General features: G+C 30.1%; 1 protein-coding gene across 2 annotated transcripts in view; it reads right to left on the reverse strand.

Annotated features, from left to right (window-relative positions):
- The window catches only part of LOC128162447 (uncharacterized), a 56,891-nt gene that overhangs the window by 29,930 nt on the left and 5,499 nt on the right, over window positions 1-21,462 (reverse strand). For both annotated transcript variants that reach the window (XM_052825660.1, XM_052825659.1), the window contains exons 2-11: window positions 18,401-18,465; window positions 18,055-18,126; window positions 12,342-12,410; window positions 7,236-7,259; window positions 6,947-7,012; window positions 5,734-5,757; window positions 5,445-5,510; window positions 3,205-3,249; window positions 3,016-3,081; window positions 1,505-1,543 (exon numbers count right to left, since the gene is read on the reverse strand). In XM_052825660.1, coding sequence (XP_052681620.1) covers window positions 1,505-1,543; window positions 3,016-3,081; window positions 3,205-3,249; window positions 5,445-5,510; window positions 5,734-5,757; window positions 6,947-7,012; window positions 7,236-7,259; window positions 12,342-12,410; window positions 18,055-18,126; window positions 18,401-18,465 — 536 coding nt within the window. The remainder of the gene's footprint in view (window positions 1-1,504; window positions 1,544-3,015; window positions 3,082-3,204; window positions 3,250-5,444; window positions 5,511-5,733; window positions 5,758-6,946; window positions 7,013-7,235; window positions 7,260-12,341; window positions 12,411-18,054; window positions 18,127-18,400; window positions 18,466-21,462) is intronic.

The raw sequence follows: 21,462 nt of genomic DNA on the forward strand, positions 1-21,462 counted from the left end.
GGTTCTTAAGAAGAAGAACAAAATGTGAAAAGTTTACAACGACAACGCCGCCAACGCCAACACCAACGCCAACGACAGACAACGGACAAATTTCGATCGAAAAAGCTCACTTGAGCTTTCAGAGGTGAGCTAAAAAAAACATTTTTGAAAGTGCGTTGATATCGTCGATATAAACGCACTTTGAAAAAAAATGCTCAGGGTTAACTCGAAATAACTGATACTTTTATATACAATAAATTATTTTTTTCCATTGTTTATCATAATTTGATTTATTTAAAAGAGAACCCATTGCCTTCTCAGCTAACTTGATAAACAGTTTCTAGATAAGACTTTTTTTTCTTTTTCGGTCTTTTGGGAATTTGAAATATCTAAATATAAAATGAACTTCAATTCATCGCTAAGTAACTGCATTTTCCTTTTTAGAGTATGCAGTAAATTTACTTCTTATGTGGTATAATTGGTTATGCCAGAATGAATATGATTTATGTATATTGATAATGGAAATCAATGAATGAAATATTTCAACTTGCTTATTGCATCTGTTTGTAAACATACATGACATGAAAAACGGATACGTTAGTTAAGTTTTTTTTTTAAAAGTATATGATATTTTAGAGATCAGTGCGAGAAAAAAACCGCATCCTTATGTTTATGTTTATAATTTTATATTCTTTATGTTTACAATAATTTTATGTTTGTTAATGTAACTTTTCATATGGAAGTGATTTTTTTCATTAGAATATAAGAAGAGGGTTAATGTTGAAACGATAATTGATTCTTTAACATATCATTGGAGAAGTTATTGTTTTGCCAGCTCGTTTTGTTTTATATCACTGCATTTACTAAATTTACAACAGAGCATGCTTCTTTTTCCGAACTAAAATGTGAATGAAAATCATATCTTTTGGAAAGAAAAATGAGATATAGGTGACTTTCCTCCTCTAACAATTAAATGATTTAACTGTTAATTGGTCAGTATCTTTGGTTATCCCCATCCTTATTTCCATCCCCGTTCTCAAATACGGAAAATTAGATTCCCTAGTGTTAAAAAATCATCAGCAAACTAGAAATTTAATTCGAAATGTTGTGAGTTATGCATACTTTTTTCCAAAGTGCATTAAGAATCTCAATACTAAAAATTTTGATGTACCTTCTTAACGCAATTTTTTTCAAAGTGAGTTAACTTGGTCCAAAATTTAACGCACTTTGGAAAATTGTTCAAAGTACGTTGATTTGATCCCAAATTCAACGCACCTTGATTTTTTTTCAAATTGCGTGATTTCTTCATAGTGCGTTGCCACATATGATACATCAGGAATGTCAAGAACATTATTTGCTTTCTTTAACACATCAATCAACATATTTTAGTATCATTGTAACAAAACAAATGTGCTCGCATATAGGCAGCGTCATTAATATACTTAATGAAATGTACATAGTAATTCACTGATCATAAAATGGTCAATTATATATTTTTTTTTAAATTCATTTTTATTGTACTTACTCCTCTATCCAAATTGCATATCCTAATGATTGTTGTTGTCTGAAATTAGGGAAAAAACCTACATTTGGTATTTGGCAACTTAACAAACAATATAACAAATTTTAAACTTTTTTTTAAATAACAATTTTTTAATATTTGTTCGTATGAATCTAAAGAAAAAGACTTTGATAAGCTAATGATTTTTAAGAGATGAAAAAAACATATTAATCTAAGATTATTTTCATTCTATATCTTTTTAACAACATCAATCATTGAAAGACAACGAACCTGTTTTCTTTTAATTCAAATTCAACAATTTATTGGCCTTTATGTAAAAACCAAAAATGATATACATGTGTATAATTTCTAAATAGAACTATGAATATAGATATAATGAAAAACGATCTTTTTTGTTTATTCATTACATATAAATTGCACACTTGATGAAATACTATTTAAGTACGTAATGTTGTTATTCTAGTTTTGTAAGTAACATGCCATGTGTTGGAAATTATTACCGGTATTTTAGACTTTTCATTTAATTGATAAGAACAATTTCTAGTTCATGTAATCTACAATGTATCTAAAACTGATTATTTACAATTTGAAGCATGTCAAAGAAACTTTAACATCATGTCAAACCTGTCTTAGCGTATGTGACATATTTCTGCCTTTCTTATATTAAGCTTTGGTCTACATAGCTATCTTGACAAGTCACGATAGCTTTTCCAAAGAGCAACATAATTTTCTGGGGATGAGGATAAAATACTAGCGTTTTCTCGTCTTGAAAAGAAAATTTCTAACGATTATGTGTGATAACTATCAAAATCTGACGAGAAGTCCGATATCAATGAAATTAAATATTAAACACTGTATTTATTGATTTAAGAGTTGTTTTTGCATCGCTTATATAATTTATTAATCAATTCAACGGAACATTAATTATAATAACAATCATATTTAGAAGATAAAATACTCTAAAGTTGTTCGTTCGGTTTCTGGATTATATTATAAGATTAGGGTCGTTCAAAACAGTTATGGAAATCAAATCAAAGATCAGCCTTTTTATCATATAGTCCTTATGGATGACTGCATTAACGCCGTATTCTGAGTCATTTTTCAGTAACCATTACCTGTATATTGCTACTTCAAGTCATTTTCTATAGAGGACAATTTCTAATTCAAATTTATTGTCATAATGCATATAGTTTTAAGTTGCGTTGCAGTAAATAAATTCGTGGTTTTATTAATCTTATTATTTATAAAAGTTCAAAGTACAACCGAAGGATCACATAGTTCTTCATAAAAGTTAAAAACGTAAAGTTGATAACGCACAACTCACGACGAACGACAGAAAACGCACGACTACGGTCGAAAGCAAATTGCAATGATCACTCGAGTGACTCAGTGACCTAAAAAAAGACTACAAAGTAAACCATAAATTGATTCAAACGTTTGATCCTCCGAATCGATAAAATGGCTCGATTTAAACCTGAGTATTTGATTAAGTAAAAGTCAATTAATCAACATACATGTTCTCCAACACCATAATGATTGTATTTACTCTTTCACCGGTAGCAGATATCAAATATTGCCTGCTGTAAAAAAAGAATACAAATTAAACAAGCATTCTGAGGGTATTGCATGAGCAATACACGTCCCCTACCGGTTTGTGAAATTTTATGAAAACAATGCACTGGTATGCGGAATATCATTCTTACCGTCTATTTATTCTTTCGCCGGTAGCAGATATCAAATATTGCCTCCTGTAAAACAAAGAATACAAATTAACAAATCGCAGAAAAATACTTCACGAAATGCTACTTGTGATTTTCCTATACAGTTACTATTTTCGAATATCCCTGGCATTTCTTTCTGTTATCTTACAAAAAGAAAGGAAATAATGTGCATTTGGTAAAAGTATAAATCAACTTTAAAACAAATATAAAATTATAATCTTATATTTTAATCGTTTTCATCTTTTTCAGTTACATGTAGAAACTAGAGAATAGGATTAAGATGAATTAATTTCCAAAGAAAGCCTAAAAATAGATTATTCAAAAAATGTGTTCCTAGATAATTGTGTTTGCATTTTGTTATTTAATTTTACATACCGTAAAAGTGGTTATTTCCGTTGGTACTTGTACGCGTTTTCTATAATCAAACAATGCGCCAGGGTGTTTGATATGCGAATGCGTGATTTATTAGTGTTAAGTTTTGAATTTTTTAACAAACGTTCGGGCTATTTTACGCGGTTTTAAGCTTAATGCATAACTAGTGCACTCTCCTCCCACGCGGAAGTAACCACTTTTACAGAGCCAGAATTAAAATGTCATACATGTAAAATAGTCATTAAACCCTCATGAACATAGCTGATTCAATCGGATTTTTTATCACTATTTAATGGAAATGTAAAATACTCTAAAGCTTTTCATTTGGTTTTTAAATTATCAGAAACTATAAGACTTCATTGGCTAAAAGTAAAAAAAAAACACAAAAAACTACATTTGGTATTTGGCAACTTAACAAACAATATAACAAATTTCAAAAGTTTTGTTTATTAATATTATATTTGTTCGTATGAATCTAGAGAAAAAGACTTTGATAAGCTAATAATTTCTTAAAGATGAAAAACATATAAATATAAGATTATTTCCATTCTATATCTTTTTAACAACATCAATCATTGAAAGACAACGAACCTGTTTTCTTTTAATTCAAATTCAACAATTTATTGGCCTTTATATAAAAACCAAAAAATGATATACATGTGTAATATTTACAAATAGAACTATGAATGTAAATATAATGAATAAAAAAATCTTATTTGTTTATTCATTACATATACATTACACACTTGATCAAATAAATAATATATAAGTACTTGATGTTGTTATTCTAGTTTTGTAAGTAACATGCCATGTGTTGGAAATTATTACCGGTATATTAGACTTTTCATTTAATTGATAAAAACAATTTCTAGTTCATGTAATCTACAATGTATCTAAAACTGATTATTTACAATTTGAAGCATTTCAAAGAAACTCTAACATCATGTCTAACCTGTCTAAGCGTATGTGACATATTTCTGCCTTTCTTATATAAAGCTTTGGTCTACATAGTTATCTTGACAAGTCACGATAGCTTTTCCAAAGAGCAACATAATTTTCTGGGAATGTGGATAAAATACTAGCGTTTTCTCGTCTTGAAAAGAAAACTTATAACGATTATGTGTGATAACTATCAAAATCTGACGAGAAGTCCGATATCAATGAAATTAAATATTAAACACTGTATTTATTGATTTAAGAGTTGTTTTTACGCAATGCTTATATAATTTATTAATAAATTCAACGGAACATTAATTATAATAACAATCATATTTAGAAGATAAAATACTCTAAAGTTGTTCGTTCGGTTTCTGGATTATATTATAAGATTAGGGTCGTTCAAAACAGTTATGGAAATCAAATCAAAGATCAGCCTTTTTATCATATAGTCCTTATGGATGACTGCATTAACGCCGTATTCTGAGTCATTTTTCAGTAACCATTACCTGTATATTGCTACTTCAAGTCATTTTCTATAGAGGACAATTTCTAATTCAAATTTATTGTCATAATGCATATAGTTTAAAATTGCGTTGCAATAAATAAATTCGTGGTGTTATTAATCTTATTATTTATAAAAGTCCAAAGTACAACAGAAGGATCACATAGTTCTTCATAAAAGTTAAAAATGTAAAGTTGATAACGCACAACTCACGACGAACGACAGAAAACGCACGACTACGGTCGAATGCAAATTGCACTGAGTGACCTAAAAAAAAGACTTACAAACTTAACAATAAATTGATTCAAACGTTTGATGCTAAGAAGTCATCTAATGAATCTAGAATTGATAAAATGGATGGATTCAGACCTGAGTATTTGATTCAATTAAAGTCAGTTAATCAACATACATGTTCTCCAACATCATAATGATTGTATTTATTCTTTCTCCGGTGGCAGATATCAAATATTGCCTCCTGTAAAAAAAAAAAAAAAAATTAACAAATCGCAGAAAAATACTTCACGAAATGCAACTTGTGATTTTCCTATACTATATTTGAATATCCCTGGAAATTCTTTCCGTTATCTTACAAAAAGAGAGAAAACAAGTGCATTTGGTAAAAGTATAAGGTATTCCGTTAAGAAACGGTAAGAAGATAATTATAAATACATGTTCAAATTATATAAAGATTGACTTACGCTAAAAATATCCAATATAGCATCCTGTAAACAAAGAATACAAATTTACAAATCCCCAAAAAAATATTTCAAAAAAATCTTATTTGTTTATTCATTACATATACATTACACACTTGATCAAATAAATAATATTTAAGTACTTGATGTTGTAATTCTAGTTTTGTAAGTAACATGCTATGTGTTTGAAATTATTACCGGTATTTTAGACTTTTCATTTAATTGATAAGAACGATTTCTAGTTCATGTAATCTACAATGTATCTAAAACTGATTATTTACAATTTGAAGCATTTCAAAGAAACTTTAACATCATGTCTAACCTGTCTAAGCGTATGTGCCATATTTCTGCCTTTCTTATATTAAGCTTTGGTCTACATAGTTATCTTGACAGGTCACGATAGCTTTTTCAAAGAGCAACATAATTTTCTGGGAATGTGGATAAAATACTAGCGTTTTCTCGTCTTGAAAAGAAAACTTCTAACGATTATGTGTGATAACTATCAAAATCTGACGAGAAGTCCGATATCACTGAAATTAAATATTAAACACTGTATTTATTGATTTAAGAGTTGTTTTTGCAATGCTTATATAATTTATTAATCAATTCAACGGAACATTAATTATAATAACAATCATGTTTAGAAGATAAAATACTCTAAAGTTTTTCGTTCGGTTTCTGGATTATATTATAAGATTAGTGTCGTTCAAAACAATTATGGAAACAAATCAAAGATCAGCCTTTTTATCATATAGTCCTAATGGATGACTGCATTAACGCCGTATTCTGAGTCATTTTTTAGTAACCATTACCTGTATATTGCTACTTCAAGTCATTTTCTATAGAGGACAATTTCTAATTCAAATTTATTGTCATAATGCATATAGTTTTAAGTTGCGTTGCAGTAAATAAATTCGTGGTTTTATTAATCTTATTATTTATAAAAGTCCAAAGTACAACAGAAGGATCACATAGTTCTTCATAAAAGTTAAAAATGTAAAGTTGATAACGCACAACTCACGACGAACGACAGAAAACGCACGACTACGGTCGAATGCAAATTGCACTGAGTGACCTAAAAAAAGACTTACAAAGTAAACAATAAATTGATTCAAACGTTTGATGCTAAGAAGTCATCTAATGAATCTAGAATTGATAAAATGGCTGGATTCAGACCTGAGTATTTGATTCAATTAAAGTCAATTAATCAACATACATGTTCTCCAACATCATAATGATTGTACTTAATCTTTCTCCGGTAGCAGATATCAAATATTGCCTCCTGTAAAAAAAAAAATACAAATTAACAAATCGCAGAAAAATACTTCACGAAATGCAACTTGTGATTTTCCTATACTATATTTGAATATCCCTGGAAATTCTTTCCGTTATCTTACAAAAAGAGAGAAAACAAGTGCATTTGGTAAAAGTATAAGGTATTCCGTTAAAAAACGGTAAGAAGATAATTATAAATACATGTTCAAATTATATAAAGATTGACTTACGCTAAAAATATCCAATATAGCATCCTGTAAAAAAAGAATACAAATTTACAAATCCCCCAAAAAATATTTCACGAAATGCAACTGGTGATTTCCTATACTATATTTGAATATTCCTGGCAATTCTTTCCTTTATCTTACAAAAAGAAAGAAAACAAAGTGCATTTGGTAAAAGTATAAGATATTCCGTTAAGAAACGGTAATAAGATGTACAAATTGTATAAAGATCGACTGACGCTAAAAATATCTGATTTAATATATTTTCTTCCATTGTTTTCTCTGATTGTTTGCATCTGTAATAAAAACCATAAAAAATAGTTTGACTTTTTGTTTGATTGGATAGCAACAGGAACTAGTTGAATGTAACCTGATAATGGGTATCATACATTAAAATGAAATAACAACTGTAATTTTTTAATGTATGATTTTTTTGCAATCAATGTTTGGATTAAAGAAAATCTAACGTTTGTACTAATTGCAATGTTTAATCAAAGTACGAAAGCACGTTCGGGGGTTGATTTTATCGATTATTATTTATTATAAAATCAACGATGTGTTATTTTGCATGACAAGTAGTTTCTACGCGGTTATGTTAAGGCTGCCCGAAGCTAAATATTTATCGAAAAATGAAACTTTTTTTAATTATCGAAAAATACTTTAACCAAGCGAGTTTCTTAAACCTTTTTTTTACATAAATTAACAGTGACATCCAAAACTATGTATGATGTATTTTTGTGACGTCATATATTTTTCTTAAGCACGTGACGGGTGTATTCTAACACAGTAAATAATCTAAAAAAAATTGCATCGGCGCAAGTGAATAATGACATTAAATCAAACATATTTTTGTTAAAAATCCTTCGATAAGTAATGTATTTTGCAATTCTTGCTGGGGCTTCATATAAATATTTCGTTTATTTGAAATATTGTCAAATTATTTCGCACCGCCATCGAAATTAGGCACATTTTTACCTTTTAGGCTCGATTTGCACAAAATCGGGTCAATCGGTAGGTTTCCCCCAGCAAGATTCACATTGGTACTTATTTTCTCTCCTGATTTCACGTAAAATATACTAAGATTGTTTTTATCTTTCACTTGCGCCAGGCCGTTTTTTATATGCATATACAAATCACCATTCATTAGATTACACGTAGCAGGGGGAGTCTCAAAACCATTAGTTTATGAATAGTTATTTACCTATTACGAAGCTTTAAAACTGTTGATTTTTTTTATACTCGATATTGGTGATATTGAATTTAGTATCACTAATATTTACAAGAGTGTCTATTTAAAAGGAATGAAGCGGTTTTATTATGCACAATGAGTATCACTTATTACGTTACGATACATTCCCTAAGAACGATCGAAAGGAATGCAGTTCGTGACGTCAAAGTTAAGTATGACGTCTTATCTTATGAAGTACAGACAAGTGACTTTCTACATATCGCTGTGAAATTAATCGGGCAGCCTTAACATAGCCGCGTAATCTGTATTTGAAATACACACATTTTATAATATGAATTCTCATACTTTTTTGACAAGAATATCGAGAAAACCCCATAATAATCATGTTGTGTACCCTAATATTTAAAGATAAAATTTATTATATCAAACTTTGTATCAGTAATTGAAATATTTCTGAAAATTGTATGGATCCCAGCAATATTAAATTCTAATTTCGTTAATCCAGATGCTCGACTGTCTCCATTAGTATCCAACAAGCAACAGGGACTCAGTCTCTGCTTGTTGGAGATTTACGGAGGCAGCCAAGCGTCTAGTTGAATGAGACTGCATTGAACTCTGGTGTAGAAATACATAGGACCAAAAAATATCTAAATTGTTCCTACTATTTAAAATATGACTATTTGCAAGATATTCAAAGTAATAAAAAGATTATAAAAACAATGCTTTAGCATGCATCTCAGCGAATCTATTGATTATTTTTAAGACCTAAGTCTTGTCCGCGGTGATGATTTATGCTTAGGTCCAAAAACTGTTTCACGTCCGGTTTGCTAAATTAACTGAATTGGGGAGTTGATTAAAATCAACTCCCAAAAAGCGCCTCTTTCTAGCTTCTATATGATTTATAAAATAGATTATTTAATCATTCTTTTACCGCCCCCGCCCACCACCCTGAATGATTACGAGTTTGAATACATAAAGTTAAATAAACGACAATACGGTTGGGAAAATGAGGAGTGAGTCCGGGCCGTATTGTTTAATATCTGAAATGGTATCATTGGACACACGGATTTCGCTAAGTTGAGCTGGTGGATTAGTTATTATTTCTAATTACCAAACATTTGTTACTGCAGATTTAAAAATAATATTTGAACAAATATAAAAAAAAGAAAAAAAAAACTATGTGAGCAAATATACCAAGAGTTGTGTGAAACATATTTAATGAAATGCATGTTACGTGACAAATTAAAGGGGCATGGTCACGATTGTCAACATTTTTTGTTCAATTTTAATGTTTACAATGCTCTAGTTAGGCATTTTAAAAAGGCAACCAAAATTTAAGTGTCATTTGTCGAGTCATAAGTGAGTTACAGAGCTTACAATTCTTCGCTATGTAAACAAAACTTGTGTTTACATTTTTGTTGTTGAAGTGAAAATTCTACTTTTAGACAGAAAATGAATGTGTTAATCGTTAGGAACTGTTTATTTATGCTTTAATGAATGAGAAAATAGACAAATCAGTTTTAAAAAAGATTTTTAATGGTATATTGAACCTATGTAAACAAAAACAGGGCACGAGCCTTGTTTTCATGACGAAGAATTGCGAGCTCTGTATCTTGCTTAAAACTCAACGACTGGCACCCAAATTTCATTTGATCATTACAAATGCATTCCTAAAGCATTATAAATAATGCAAAAAGAAAAAAAATAACCAAAATCGTGACCCTGTCCCTTTAAATGAAATCTAGTACACGCCAACAAAAGAAAGGGAGATAATTGATAAAAAGGAAACTAATTGAAAATTAGTTTTTAACAACAGTTTAGAAATTACAACTAGAACACTGTTGGTTATATTATTTGAATCCGTTTTACATCTGTTTAACTTTAAAAAGTCTTATATCAGACACAACCATATTGCATTAGAATTATAACAACAGAATTATTTTACATACATCACTTCATAGACGTTTTGCGAAATTGAGGTGGTTTTCGTCGCTTCTTCATTTAGATTGATAGCAAACCTACATTGTACAAAAAAAAAGAAAACAATTATTTGATATAAATAAGAAAAACAGTTTATAAACCTCATCACATTTGAAATCTTGTTTTGACAGTTATTTTTCATCTTTATTTTTTCTTCATGTGGAACAGGAAGAAAAGTTTGTACTAATTGCAATGTTTAATCAAAGTACTGAAGCACTAACGGGAGTTGATTTTATCGATTATTATTTATTATGAAAATCAACGTTGTATTATTTTGCATGACAAGTAGTTTCTAATCTATTTGAATTACACACATTTTAATTATATGAATTCTCATACTTTTTTGACAAGAATATCGAGAAAACCCCATAATAATCATGTTGTGTACCCTAATATTTAAAGATAAAATTTATTATATCAAACTTTGTATCAGTAATTGAAATATTTCTGAAAATTGAATGGATCCCAGCAATATTAAACTCTAATCTCGTTAATCCAGATGCTCGACTGTCTCCGTTAGTCTCCAACAAGCAACAGGGACTCAGTCTCTGCTTGTTGGAGATTTACGGAGGCAGCCAAGCGTCTAGTTGAATGAGACTGCATTGAACTCTGGCGTAGAAATACATAGGACCAAAAAATATCTAAATTGTTCCTACTATTTAAAATATGACTATTTTCAAGATATTCAAAGTAATAAAAAGATTATAAAAACAATGCTTTAGCATGCATCTCAGCGAATCTATTGATTATTTTTAAGACCTAAGTCTTGTCCGCGGTGATGATTTATGCTTAGGTCCAAAAACTGTTTCACGTCCGGTTTGCTAAATTAACTGAATTGGGGAGTTGATTAAAATCAACTCCCAAAAAGCGCCTCTTTCTAGCTTCTATATGATTTATAAAATAGATTATTTAATCATTCTTTTACCGCCCCCGCCCACCACCCTGAATGATTACGAGTTTGAATACATAAAGTTAAATAAACGACAATACGGTTGGGAAAATGAGGAGTGAGTCCGGGCCGTATTGTTTAATATCTGAAATGGTATCATTGGACACACGGATTTCGCTAAGTTGAGCTGGTGGATTAGTTATTATTTCTAATTACCAAACATTTGTTACTGCAGATTTAAAAATAATATTTGAACAAATATAAAAAAAAGAAAAAAAAAACTATGTGAGCAAATATACCAAGAGTTGTGTGAAACATATTTAATGAAATGCATGTTACGTGACAAATTAAAGGGGCATGGTCACGATTGTCAACATTTTTTGTTCAATTTTAATGTTTACAATGCTCTAGTTAGGCATTTTAAAAAGGCAACCAAAATTTAAGTGTCATTTGTCGAGTCATAAGTGAGTTACAGAGCTTACAATTCTTCGCTATGTAAACAAAACTTGTGTTTACATTTTTGTTGTTGAAGTGAAAATTCTACTTTTAGACAGAAAATGAATGTGTTAATCGTTAGGAACTGTTTATTTATGCTTTAATGAATGAGAAAATAGACAAATCAGTTTTAAAAAAGATTTTTAATGGTATATTGAACCTATGTAAACAAAAACAGGGCACGAGCCTTGTTTTCATGACGAAGAATTGCGAGCTCTGTATCTTGCTTAAAACTCAACGACTGGCACCCAAATTTCATTTGATCATTACAAATGCATTCCTAAAGCATTATAAATAATGCAAAAAGAAAAAAAATAACCAAAATCGTGACCCTGTCCCTTTAAATGAAATCTAGTACACGCCAACAAAAGAAAGGGAGATAATTGATAAAAAGGAAACTAATTGAAAATTAGTTTTTAACAACAGTTTAGAAATTACAACTAGAACACTGTTGGTTATATTATTTGAATCCGTTTTACATCTGTTTAACTTTAAAAAGTCTTATATCAGACACAACCATATTGCATTAGAATTATAACAACAGAATTATTTTACATACATCACTTCATAGACGTTTAGCGAAATTGAGGTGGTTTTCGTCGCTTCTTCATTTAGATTGATAGCAAACCTACATTGTACAAAAAAAAAGAAAACAATTATTTGATATAAATAAGAAAAACAGTTTACAAACCTCATCACATTTGAAATCTTGTTTTGACAGTTATTTTTCATCTTTATTTTTTCTTCATGTGGTACAAGAAGAAAAGTTTGTACTAATTGCAATGTTTAATCAAAGTACTGAAGCACTAACGGGAGTTGATTTTATCGATTATTATTTATTATAAAAATCAACGTTGTGTTATTTTGCATGACAAGTAGTTTCTAATCTTTTTGAATTACACACATTTTTATTATATGAATTCTCATACTTTTTTGACAAGAATATCGAGAAAACCCCATAATAATCATGTTGTGTACCCTTATATTTAAAGATAAAATTTATTATATCAAACTTTGTATCAGTAATTGAAATATTTCTGAAAATTGTATGGATCCCAGCAATATTAAACTCTAATCTCGTTAATCCAGATGCTCGACTGTCTCCATTAGTCTCCAACAAGCAACAGGGACTCAGTCTCTGCTTGTTGGAGATTTACGGAGGCAGCCAAGCGTCTAGTTGAATGAGACTATTTGAACTCTGGCGTAGAAATACATAGGACCAAAAAATATCTAAATTGTTCCTACTATTTAAAATATGACTATTTTCAAGATATTCAAAGTAATAAAAAGATTATAAAAACAATGCTTTAGCATGCATCTCAGCGAATCTATTGATTATTTTTAAGACCTAAGTCTTGTCCGCGGTCATGATTTATGCTTAGGTCCAAAAACTGTTTCACGTCCGGTTTGCTAAATTAACTGAATTGGGGAGTTGATTAAAATCAACTCCCAAAAGGCGCCTCTTTCTAGCTTCTATATGATTTACAAAATAGATTATTTAATCATTCTTTTACCGCCCCCGCCCACCACCCTGAATGATTACGAGTTTGAATACATAAAGTTAAATAAACGACAATACGGTTGGGAAAATGAGGAGTGAGTCCGGGCCGTATTGTTTAATATCTGAAATGGTATCATTGGATACACGGATTTCGCTAAGTTGAGCTGGTAGATTAGTTATTATTTCTAATTACCACACATATATTTCTGCAGATTCAAAAATAATATTTAAACAAATACAAAAAAAGAAAAAAAAACTACGTAAGCAAATATACCAAGAGTAGTGTGAAACATATTTAATGAAATGCATGTTACGTGACAATTTAAATGAAATCTAGTACACGCCAATGAAAGAAAGAGGGGTAATTGATAAATAGGAAACTAATTTAAATTAGTTTTTAACATCAGTTTTGAAATTACAACTAGAACACTGTTGGTTATATTATTTGAATCCGTTTTACATCTGTTTTACTTTAAAAAGTTTTATATCAGACACAACCATATTGCATAAGAATAACAACAACAGAATTATTTTACATACATCACTTCACAGACGTTTAGCGAAATTGAGGTGGTTTTCGTCGCTTCTTCATTTAGATAACTACATTGGACAAAAAAAGAAAACAATTATTTGATATAAATAAGAAAAACAGTTTACAAACCTCATCACATTTGAAATCTTGTTTTGACAGTTATTTTTCATGCAATACTACGTCCGAAGACATCTTTCTCGAATTGATTGGGTGCAATTTTAATTTTTTTTTAATTTTTTTTTAAATTGAGTTAAAATGACCTCAAAATAATTTTAAAACATGATTTTTTACATGCAAATGCGTTTCTGCGTCTGATGACATCCTTTTAAAAATCATTGGTAGCTTATAGTATTTTCGAAATGTTCAATCTCATTTAAATTCAGATTTAAATCGTAGTCAAAATTCAATCTCATTGCATCTTATGAGAAATCAGACGGAAGACCCACTTGTTGCTCGCAACAAGATCGCATCTAGTACATCATTATTTTTCCTCTGATATTTTTCAAGCTCTATAGCTCAATAATTATCCGGTCAATTTTCACACAATTTACAGGACTGATAGAACGTTAATTGCTTTTGCTATTATAAAATGTTTAGGTGATAACGCTACGAGAATTAGCAGATTTGGTGAATTTGGTGAAGACCGTTTTGTCCACGTAACTCCTCCGAAACTCATTGTTATAGAAGCGTAAAATTTTCAAGGATATTGGATGAATGTTTGTAGATGATCCTCTGTATTTGACATTGTGAACATTGAGAAAGGCGTCAAAGCTCGCCCGAGGTCGAAAATAAACATCAAATTATTGCCAAAACTCTAACACGTTTTATAAATTATTTTTTAAACTGTAAATAATTTGTTAAAACATGCGATGCAATAGTTGTTTAGATTTACACGAGCTTTTATTCTATAATATAAAAAGGGACTGGCCCCTTCAATTAGGGACCTGGGGGGCTTTAAAGTCTTAATTATAACACTTTAATGAGCAATATTTGCTATCAATTATGTAAGCATAACTGTATTCTACAGCTGTTTATCCATACATTACCCTACTTTAATCTCATATATTACGTAATAAGGGGTTTTAAGGGGCCAGAAGTCCAACATTTTGATCATTATATATGAAAAAAGGAAAAATATGTTGAAATATGTAGAACAAACTCGCTCATTATAATGTTTTTAACGATATGCTATCTCAATATTTTTGATTCACAGCCCCTGTAAGTAGCTAAAGAGTTGGCCTCTAAATCACTTTTTGTCCGAATTTCTCTAAAATAGGTAACAGTTCCTGAACACATGTTAAACATAATATGATAATAACCTTAAGATCATTCATTTATTATAAAAAGGGGCTCACTCCTCAAATAGGGTCAAAGAGGGATCTAATGTCTTTTAATGATGAGCAATTTTTTGGTTATTAATTATAGAAAAAAAATGTTCATTGTACAGCTTTTTTTCTAAACATGTTCATACTTCAATCATGTGTTACGTAAAAAGGGGTTTAAAGGGGTCAGAAGTCAACAATTTTATCATTTGTATTTGAAAAATGAGAAATATGTTGAAAAGCATTGTAGAACAAAAGTTTTACAGAGCAATGTTCTCAACAATATACTACCTAATTTTTTTTGTTAATGACCCCGTTAAGGAATTTAAGGTTCCTCCAAAAACATAGTTGTTCAGATATTATTAGGATAATCAACAATTCCATAAAACTTGTTGAACAAAATATGTTTATATTTAAAACACCTTACATTTAATATCAGAAAAAGGAACTGATCCCTCAAATTAGGTGTCAGGTGGGCAACAAAGTCTTTTCCTAAGCTTGTTATTAATCATAAAAGCAAAATAAGAGCTTATTAATCTGAATTTAGAACTGAAATCCGCATTAAAATTGGATGATGAATTACAGAGATATTGAGGACATTTTCATTCTTGGTTAAGAAAATAGTTGTAAATCATAATTCAAATAACTCATTCAAAAAATAATTTAATATCTGTTAAGTCGTACTTGAACAATTTCTGATTTCTTTTGTTAAGTTGTTCTTGCAAGTGTTAAGATTTTCTGTTATTCGTCGTAGCAAGATACAGATTTTTTTTATCATTCTTAACATTTTAGGGAGGCCAACTCTAGTTTTCATTGCGCATTCAAGTAACCTATAGTCTATTTATGCTTTTAATGATTTTTTGGTATCATTTATAAAACTAAACAAACTAAAAAAAATACAGATAAAAATATTAAAATTTTATAAGGAAAATTTTATTTTTTATACGATTTTTCCGTAGTAGGGTAGGTAAGCGTTGCCATTGTGCTTTTATGACATGACAAAATAATGTTTTGTTGGAGTGGGTTATAAAAAATAACGTAAAAGAAAAGTAAGATTATTCTTAATTTTTAAATGAATTGATTATACCTATCTACATTAGTAACACTCCATATATATTACAAAGTTTGGTGCATTGCAATATTTTGAGATGGCCCCACTAAAAACCAGACAGTAGAATTAAGTATCTTTTATATATAAGGTAGAGAATTATGTTACATGTACTACTCACATAATACAATTTTAGAAACTATTGTCGTATACTGTGGAATCATTAGATTTCGTGGTGACTCAGTTTTTGTGGAATTCGTGGGTACCTGTCATCCACGAATTTATATCCTCTACTACTAAATAAATTTTGGTTATAAAGTCATACACTACCGATCAGACCCAACCTGACACCAGAGTAATCCCCAACTAAACCCTGGGTTTACTTTTTGGGTTTACTTGGGGTTTACTCTGGGTTTAGTTTTTTGAAAATTTGAGTCCACTCGAGGTTTACTTTTGGTTTACTTTGGGTTTACTTTGAAAGTTCTTTTTAGGTCAACTGTATGCACCGAAGTGTGAAGCAGACTTGTATTTTATCGTACCATCCTACTGCCTGTAATTCCCACCCTTTGTATATTCCGAATACACAGTTAGCGTCTGCTTTCAGGGGTATACTTTTGACTGGGTTTACTTTGTGTCTACTCTGGGATTACTTTAGGTTTACTCTGGGTCCACTCTAGTAAACCCGAAGTAAACCCAGAGTAAACCCAGAAAGTAAACCCTGGGTTTACTTTCTGTTAGGGTGGGTCTGATCGGTACTGTATCTCCCTTTGTATGTGTAATACAATACACGAAATTACGTCCCCACGAACCTGTAAAATTTAAGTTATCCACGCAAATAGCAAAACTGTTTATTAAGGACAAACCATGTAAAGCCTTTAAATTATCCCTTAAAAAAGAAAAGATGGTTGAATGTTGTTGAGCTCAATATGTTGAGCATTTTCTATTCAATATTGCTTTTTTTTTTTAATTTTCCTCCATTTTGAGATTTTGAAGACCAAACTGTCAGACTTATAGTCTCTTGAAATCCCCAATTGCTTAACAATGTACTAAATGATTGCCCTGTATAAGTCAATAACGTTATGATGAACAAAATTGCTTATATAACGTATTACAAAATATTTCACATTTAAAAGTTATCATTTAAAGACTTTAAAGTCCTTTTGGCCCCTAATTTGAAGTGTCAGGCCCTTTTTACATGTTATATGAAATCTTTTGACATTTAAACACATTTTGATCAACAAATGTGTAGAAATTATTACCGTTATCGAGATATATGGAAAAGATTGTTTTAAAAATTAACCCTGTCACTCCTTATAGGGACTGCATAACGAAAAAAAGTGTGGTTGCATATTGTAAGGCATATTATTTAGCATCTTCTGTTCAATACTGCTTTTAAAATTTTTTGAGACATTGGAGATCAAAATTTTGGACTTCTGGCCCCCAAAAAACCCTACTTACATGACAAATGAAATAATTTTTGACCTGTATAGGTCAATACGTTATTTATGAACATAATTGCTTCTATAACGTATTACAAAATATTTCACAGTTAAAAGTAATTATTAAGAGACCTTAAGGGCCCTCTCCGACCCTAATTTGAAGGACCAGTCCCTTTTTCTTGATGTCAAAAGAAAGCTCTTGACTTTTTGAAACCGAACAAAAAAATAAAGTTTTCCGTTAGAATCGGAAGACCTTAATTAATAAATCTAAAAATTAGGTGGAAATTTTACTTTTTTACAAAATTGCTTTTTTTATTAGCATCTATTTTATCTTTAAAGAAATCTTATATCAAACATATCTATCACATTTTTTTCTCAAAAAAATTTATGACTAAAACAATTATAATTATATCATTTAACATGCACGTACTTCTTTTTCTCAGGCGTGTTCATTTTTCCAAAGGCAACATATGGCGCATTTTCAATACGCCGAAAATCATTCCTATAAACAGTAAAAGAGTCATCAGTTTTAGAATAGATAATATAATAGTTAGATAATAGATAATGCATTAGATTATTTTTTTTTTATTTCTATTTTTTTTTTCTTAACAAAAATGAACAAATTGAGACTTAAATTTTAAGATTTAAAGATTGGCTAATTTTCTTATACATGCAACCAGATTTGTATAATCTTGCAAAAGGGAGATTTCTTATAGGAAAATATAGTTTATGTCCGCTATAAGTTATCATATAGCTGCATATTCTTTTAAACTTACAGTTCGTTATTTGTAATAATAAATGTTCTTCTTGGAGTAAGCCCCTGATCATCATCATCAGTTTCCTATACCAGCATAAAATGAATAATAGCAAAAATATGTTTATTGTACCTTACGGCTTGATATTACTTATACAAATGTTTGTTTGGAAAAACATTTCGTGTATTTCATGTAACTATTTTAAGGATGACGTTTACTCAGAATGAAAAAAAAATCCACTGATGATAATGAAAAACCATCTATTGTGTGTTATAGACCTTTGCTTGTATTGTTTTTTTTCACTTTCAGAAAAGTAGGTCAATGACCTAGTTTTTGAGTTAATGGCCATTGAACATTTATTGAAAAATCAAGAAAAATCCCATAAAATTTTACACTACGATTGAGATTTTCTTAATTATAAAAATATTACAAATAATTAAAGACTTAAAAGAAAAAGATACAGTTTACGAATGGTAGTGGCACTAAATAAGTACACAACATTAAGATTTCAGCATCAGTTTTAAAAAATAATTCAGTCCGAATTTCCTCTATCAGTTTTCAAATCCCTACCCATTTTTGATTCAATTTTACAAAAAATTGAATGATGATAATACAAAAACATTTATGATATTGAACTACTTATATTGACCTTATTCTGTTGGCATAAAATTTATATGAGGTCAATGATCAAAATTTTGAGATATGATGTCTTTTATCGTTTTTAAGCATTTTTCAATATTATTATTATTCGTGCCATAAGATTATTTTAATGAATAAGAGAGGTAAAACCAACGGAAAATATGCAAAAGTACATAGACTTAAATATAAAATCCTAACTTTTAATATTAGACTACTGCCAAAAACCTTTTAGCAGAAAACAAAATCTGCAAAATTTAGTCCGAATTTCCTCTGTTTGGCTAAAAGTCAATTTTTGTTTCAACATAATTCCACAATAAAGTAAAACTATTAAATGTTTTGTCAATAATAATTCATTTCATAAATACCTTTTGTGTTTAGAACAAATTTTACTCATTACATTGAACTTTTTAACAATCGGAATTTGAGAACTCAAACCCTGAGTAAATAACACCCTTAAAATTGCGTTTTCGTGTCATAAAATTGAAAATCAGATAGGAGTCTTTTAAGAAAAAAATATATATAGATCATTACATGGCAATTTTCATATCGCATCCTTTATTAGCCTGAAGTCGCTGTATATCAGCCCGAGAGCTGTCAGGATCGAGGGCTGATATAGGATGCGATATAAAAATTGCCATGTTATGATTTTTATATCATACACGTTTAGAAAATATCAAAGAAACAATAAAAAAAACATCATGTGATGAATGATTATTGTTTACAAATCGCTCCATGGTCGCACTATGGGATCAAATAATGAATCATAATAAATTGATAAAAATAAAAGTAGCAAAGCAACGTAAATTAATTTGAATGCATAATAGAATATAAACATATCTTTTTTTCCAGTAAACTTTTATTATTTATAATTTATAAGATTTTTTATTTGTTAATAAATATAATTTATCTCAGATACAATTGAATGTTGTTGAATCAAAAGATTTTAACACAATGTTCATTGCAGGTTATTTCTTCTTTTCTTGCAGCAGACACTTTTCTTAAACTTACATATAAAAAATTGACTTATCATAGAATCCCCCCCCCCCCCCGGTTTAAAAACAAATATATTTTTTTTAATTAAGGTATAAAAAAAAATTAGCTGATCATGTAAGGAAAATGGATTTGCCCCCCCCCCCCCCCCTTCCTCTCCCCGGGAGCATGTAATACAATTTAAATGGAAGTGAAAATAAAGATACCACTGAGCAGCTAAAGAGCTAAAGTCATACTACGCACTACCCATTCCTCACCCGGACTATAATTTTCCTGATTGAATTTGAGAATTTCTTTTTTCTGTTTTGCTTGTGGAGATTTGAATGATGCTGCCACGCCCCCATAAAAAAACGTTCCTAGAAATTATTGTAAATATAGTGAATAAAATAAATGTGAGCATTTATCCAAAAGAGAGGAAGATACAACTGTTTCCTATCTCTGAAGAAATGTCCCCATTCGTTGGCACTGCAAGATTTTGAGAAGATTTTGGTATTTATATTTCAGCAGATTTACAATAACTTCTTAGCATGCTTAGAATAAGTCCCCCTTATTGTGACGACAAAGTTCACGTCGGTCAAGTGTCTTCTGTCTCTTTGAAAACACCCTGGGAAACACTACGCGAAATATACTGTTTTGTTGGCTTAAAAAGCATGATGTTTTTGAAATTACACAATTTATCTTTTTCTCAAAAGTTTTACTTTGATTCTCGCGAGAAGGTATCTAGTCTAGCGAGATCGAACGTCATTGGTGAATTGCATTGTGGGTTGACATTTACTGACGCCGAAAAATTCTGTCGGATCAATATGCAAGAAATCCATCGTGACATCACTCGAAAGGACTATAACTCCGTAAGTCTTATGTAATGGAATTACTTTGTGTCAGCAGCATGTACATAGTCTTTTATCTTGTTCTCGTGAGAATGTGAAATGGGAAACCATATCAACAGGGAACTACTGGGACGATTAAAACAAGGCCTCACTGGTCCGAATTTTCTATTCACACACGCCTCGCCGGTAAAGCTCGCTTCGCGCCGGTGTTGTATAGCAGTTTTTCCCCCATAGTAGCTTTTCCCCCCGGAAAACCTACTATATAGTAGCCTTTCCCCCGGGGGAAAAAGCTACTATATAGTAGCTTTTCCCCCATAGTAGGGTTTCTCCCGCACGTTTTTGGTTCAGATTTTATAAAAAATATTTATGGAAATCCAGTAAGGATTAAGATCAATGTTTCTACACTCCCATGTTGCATACATGTATATCTGCATTCATCTGTACAGGTTAAGTTTCGTTTTGCCGATTTATTATCTTTATAGACGGTGCTGAAAGTTGAACATGTGTGTAATGGAATTACACATAGAACTTAATTTAGGTAATTTATTGAAAAAAGTTTTACAAGTTAAACACTTATATTCATAATTCTGTGTTCTGAAATTGTATTAAACGAGAATGTTTTAAGAA

This window comes from Crassostrea angulata, chromosome 9, assembly GCF_025612915.1.
Source record: "Crassostrea angulata isolate pt1a10 chromosome 9, ASM2561291v2, whole genome shotgun sequence".
In the NCBI taxonomy this organism is placed as follows: domain Eukaryota; kingdom Metazoa; phylum Mollusca; class Bivalvia; order Ostreida; family Ostreidae; genus Magallana; species Magallana angulata.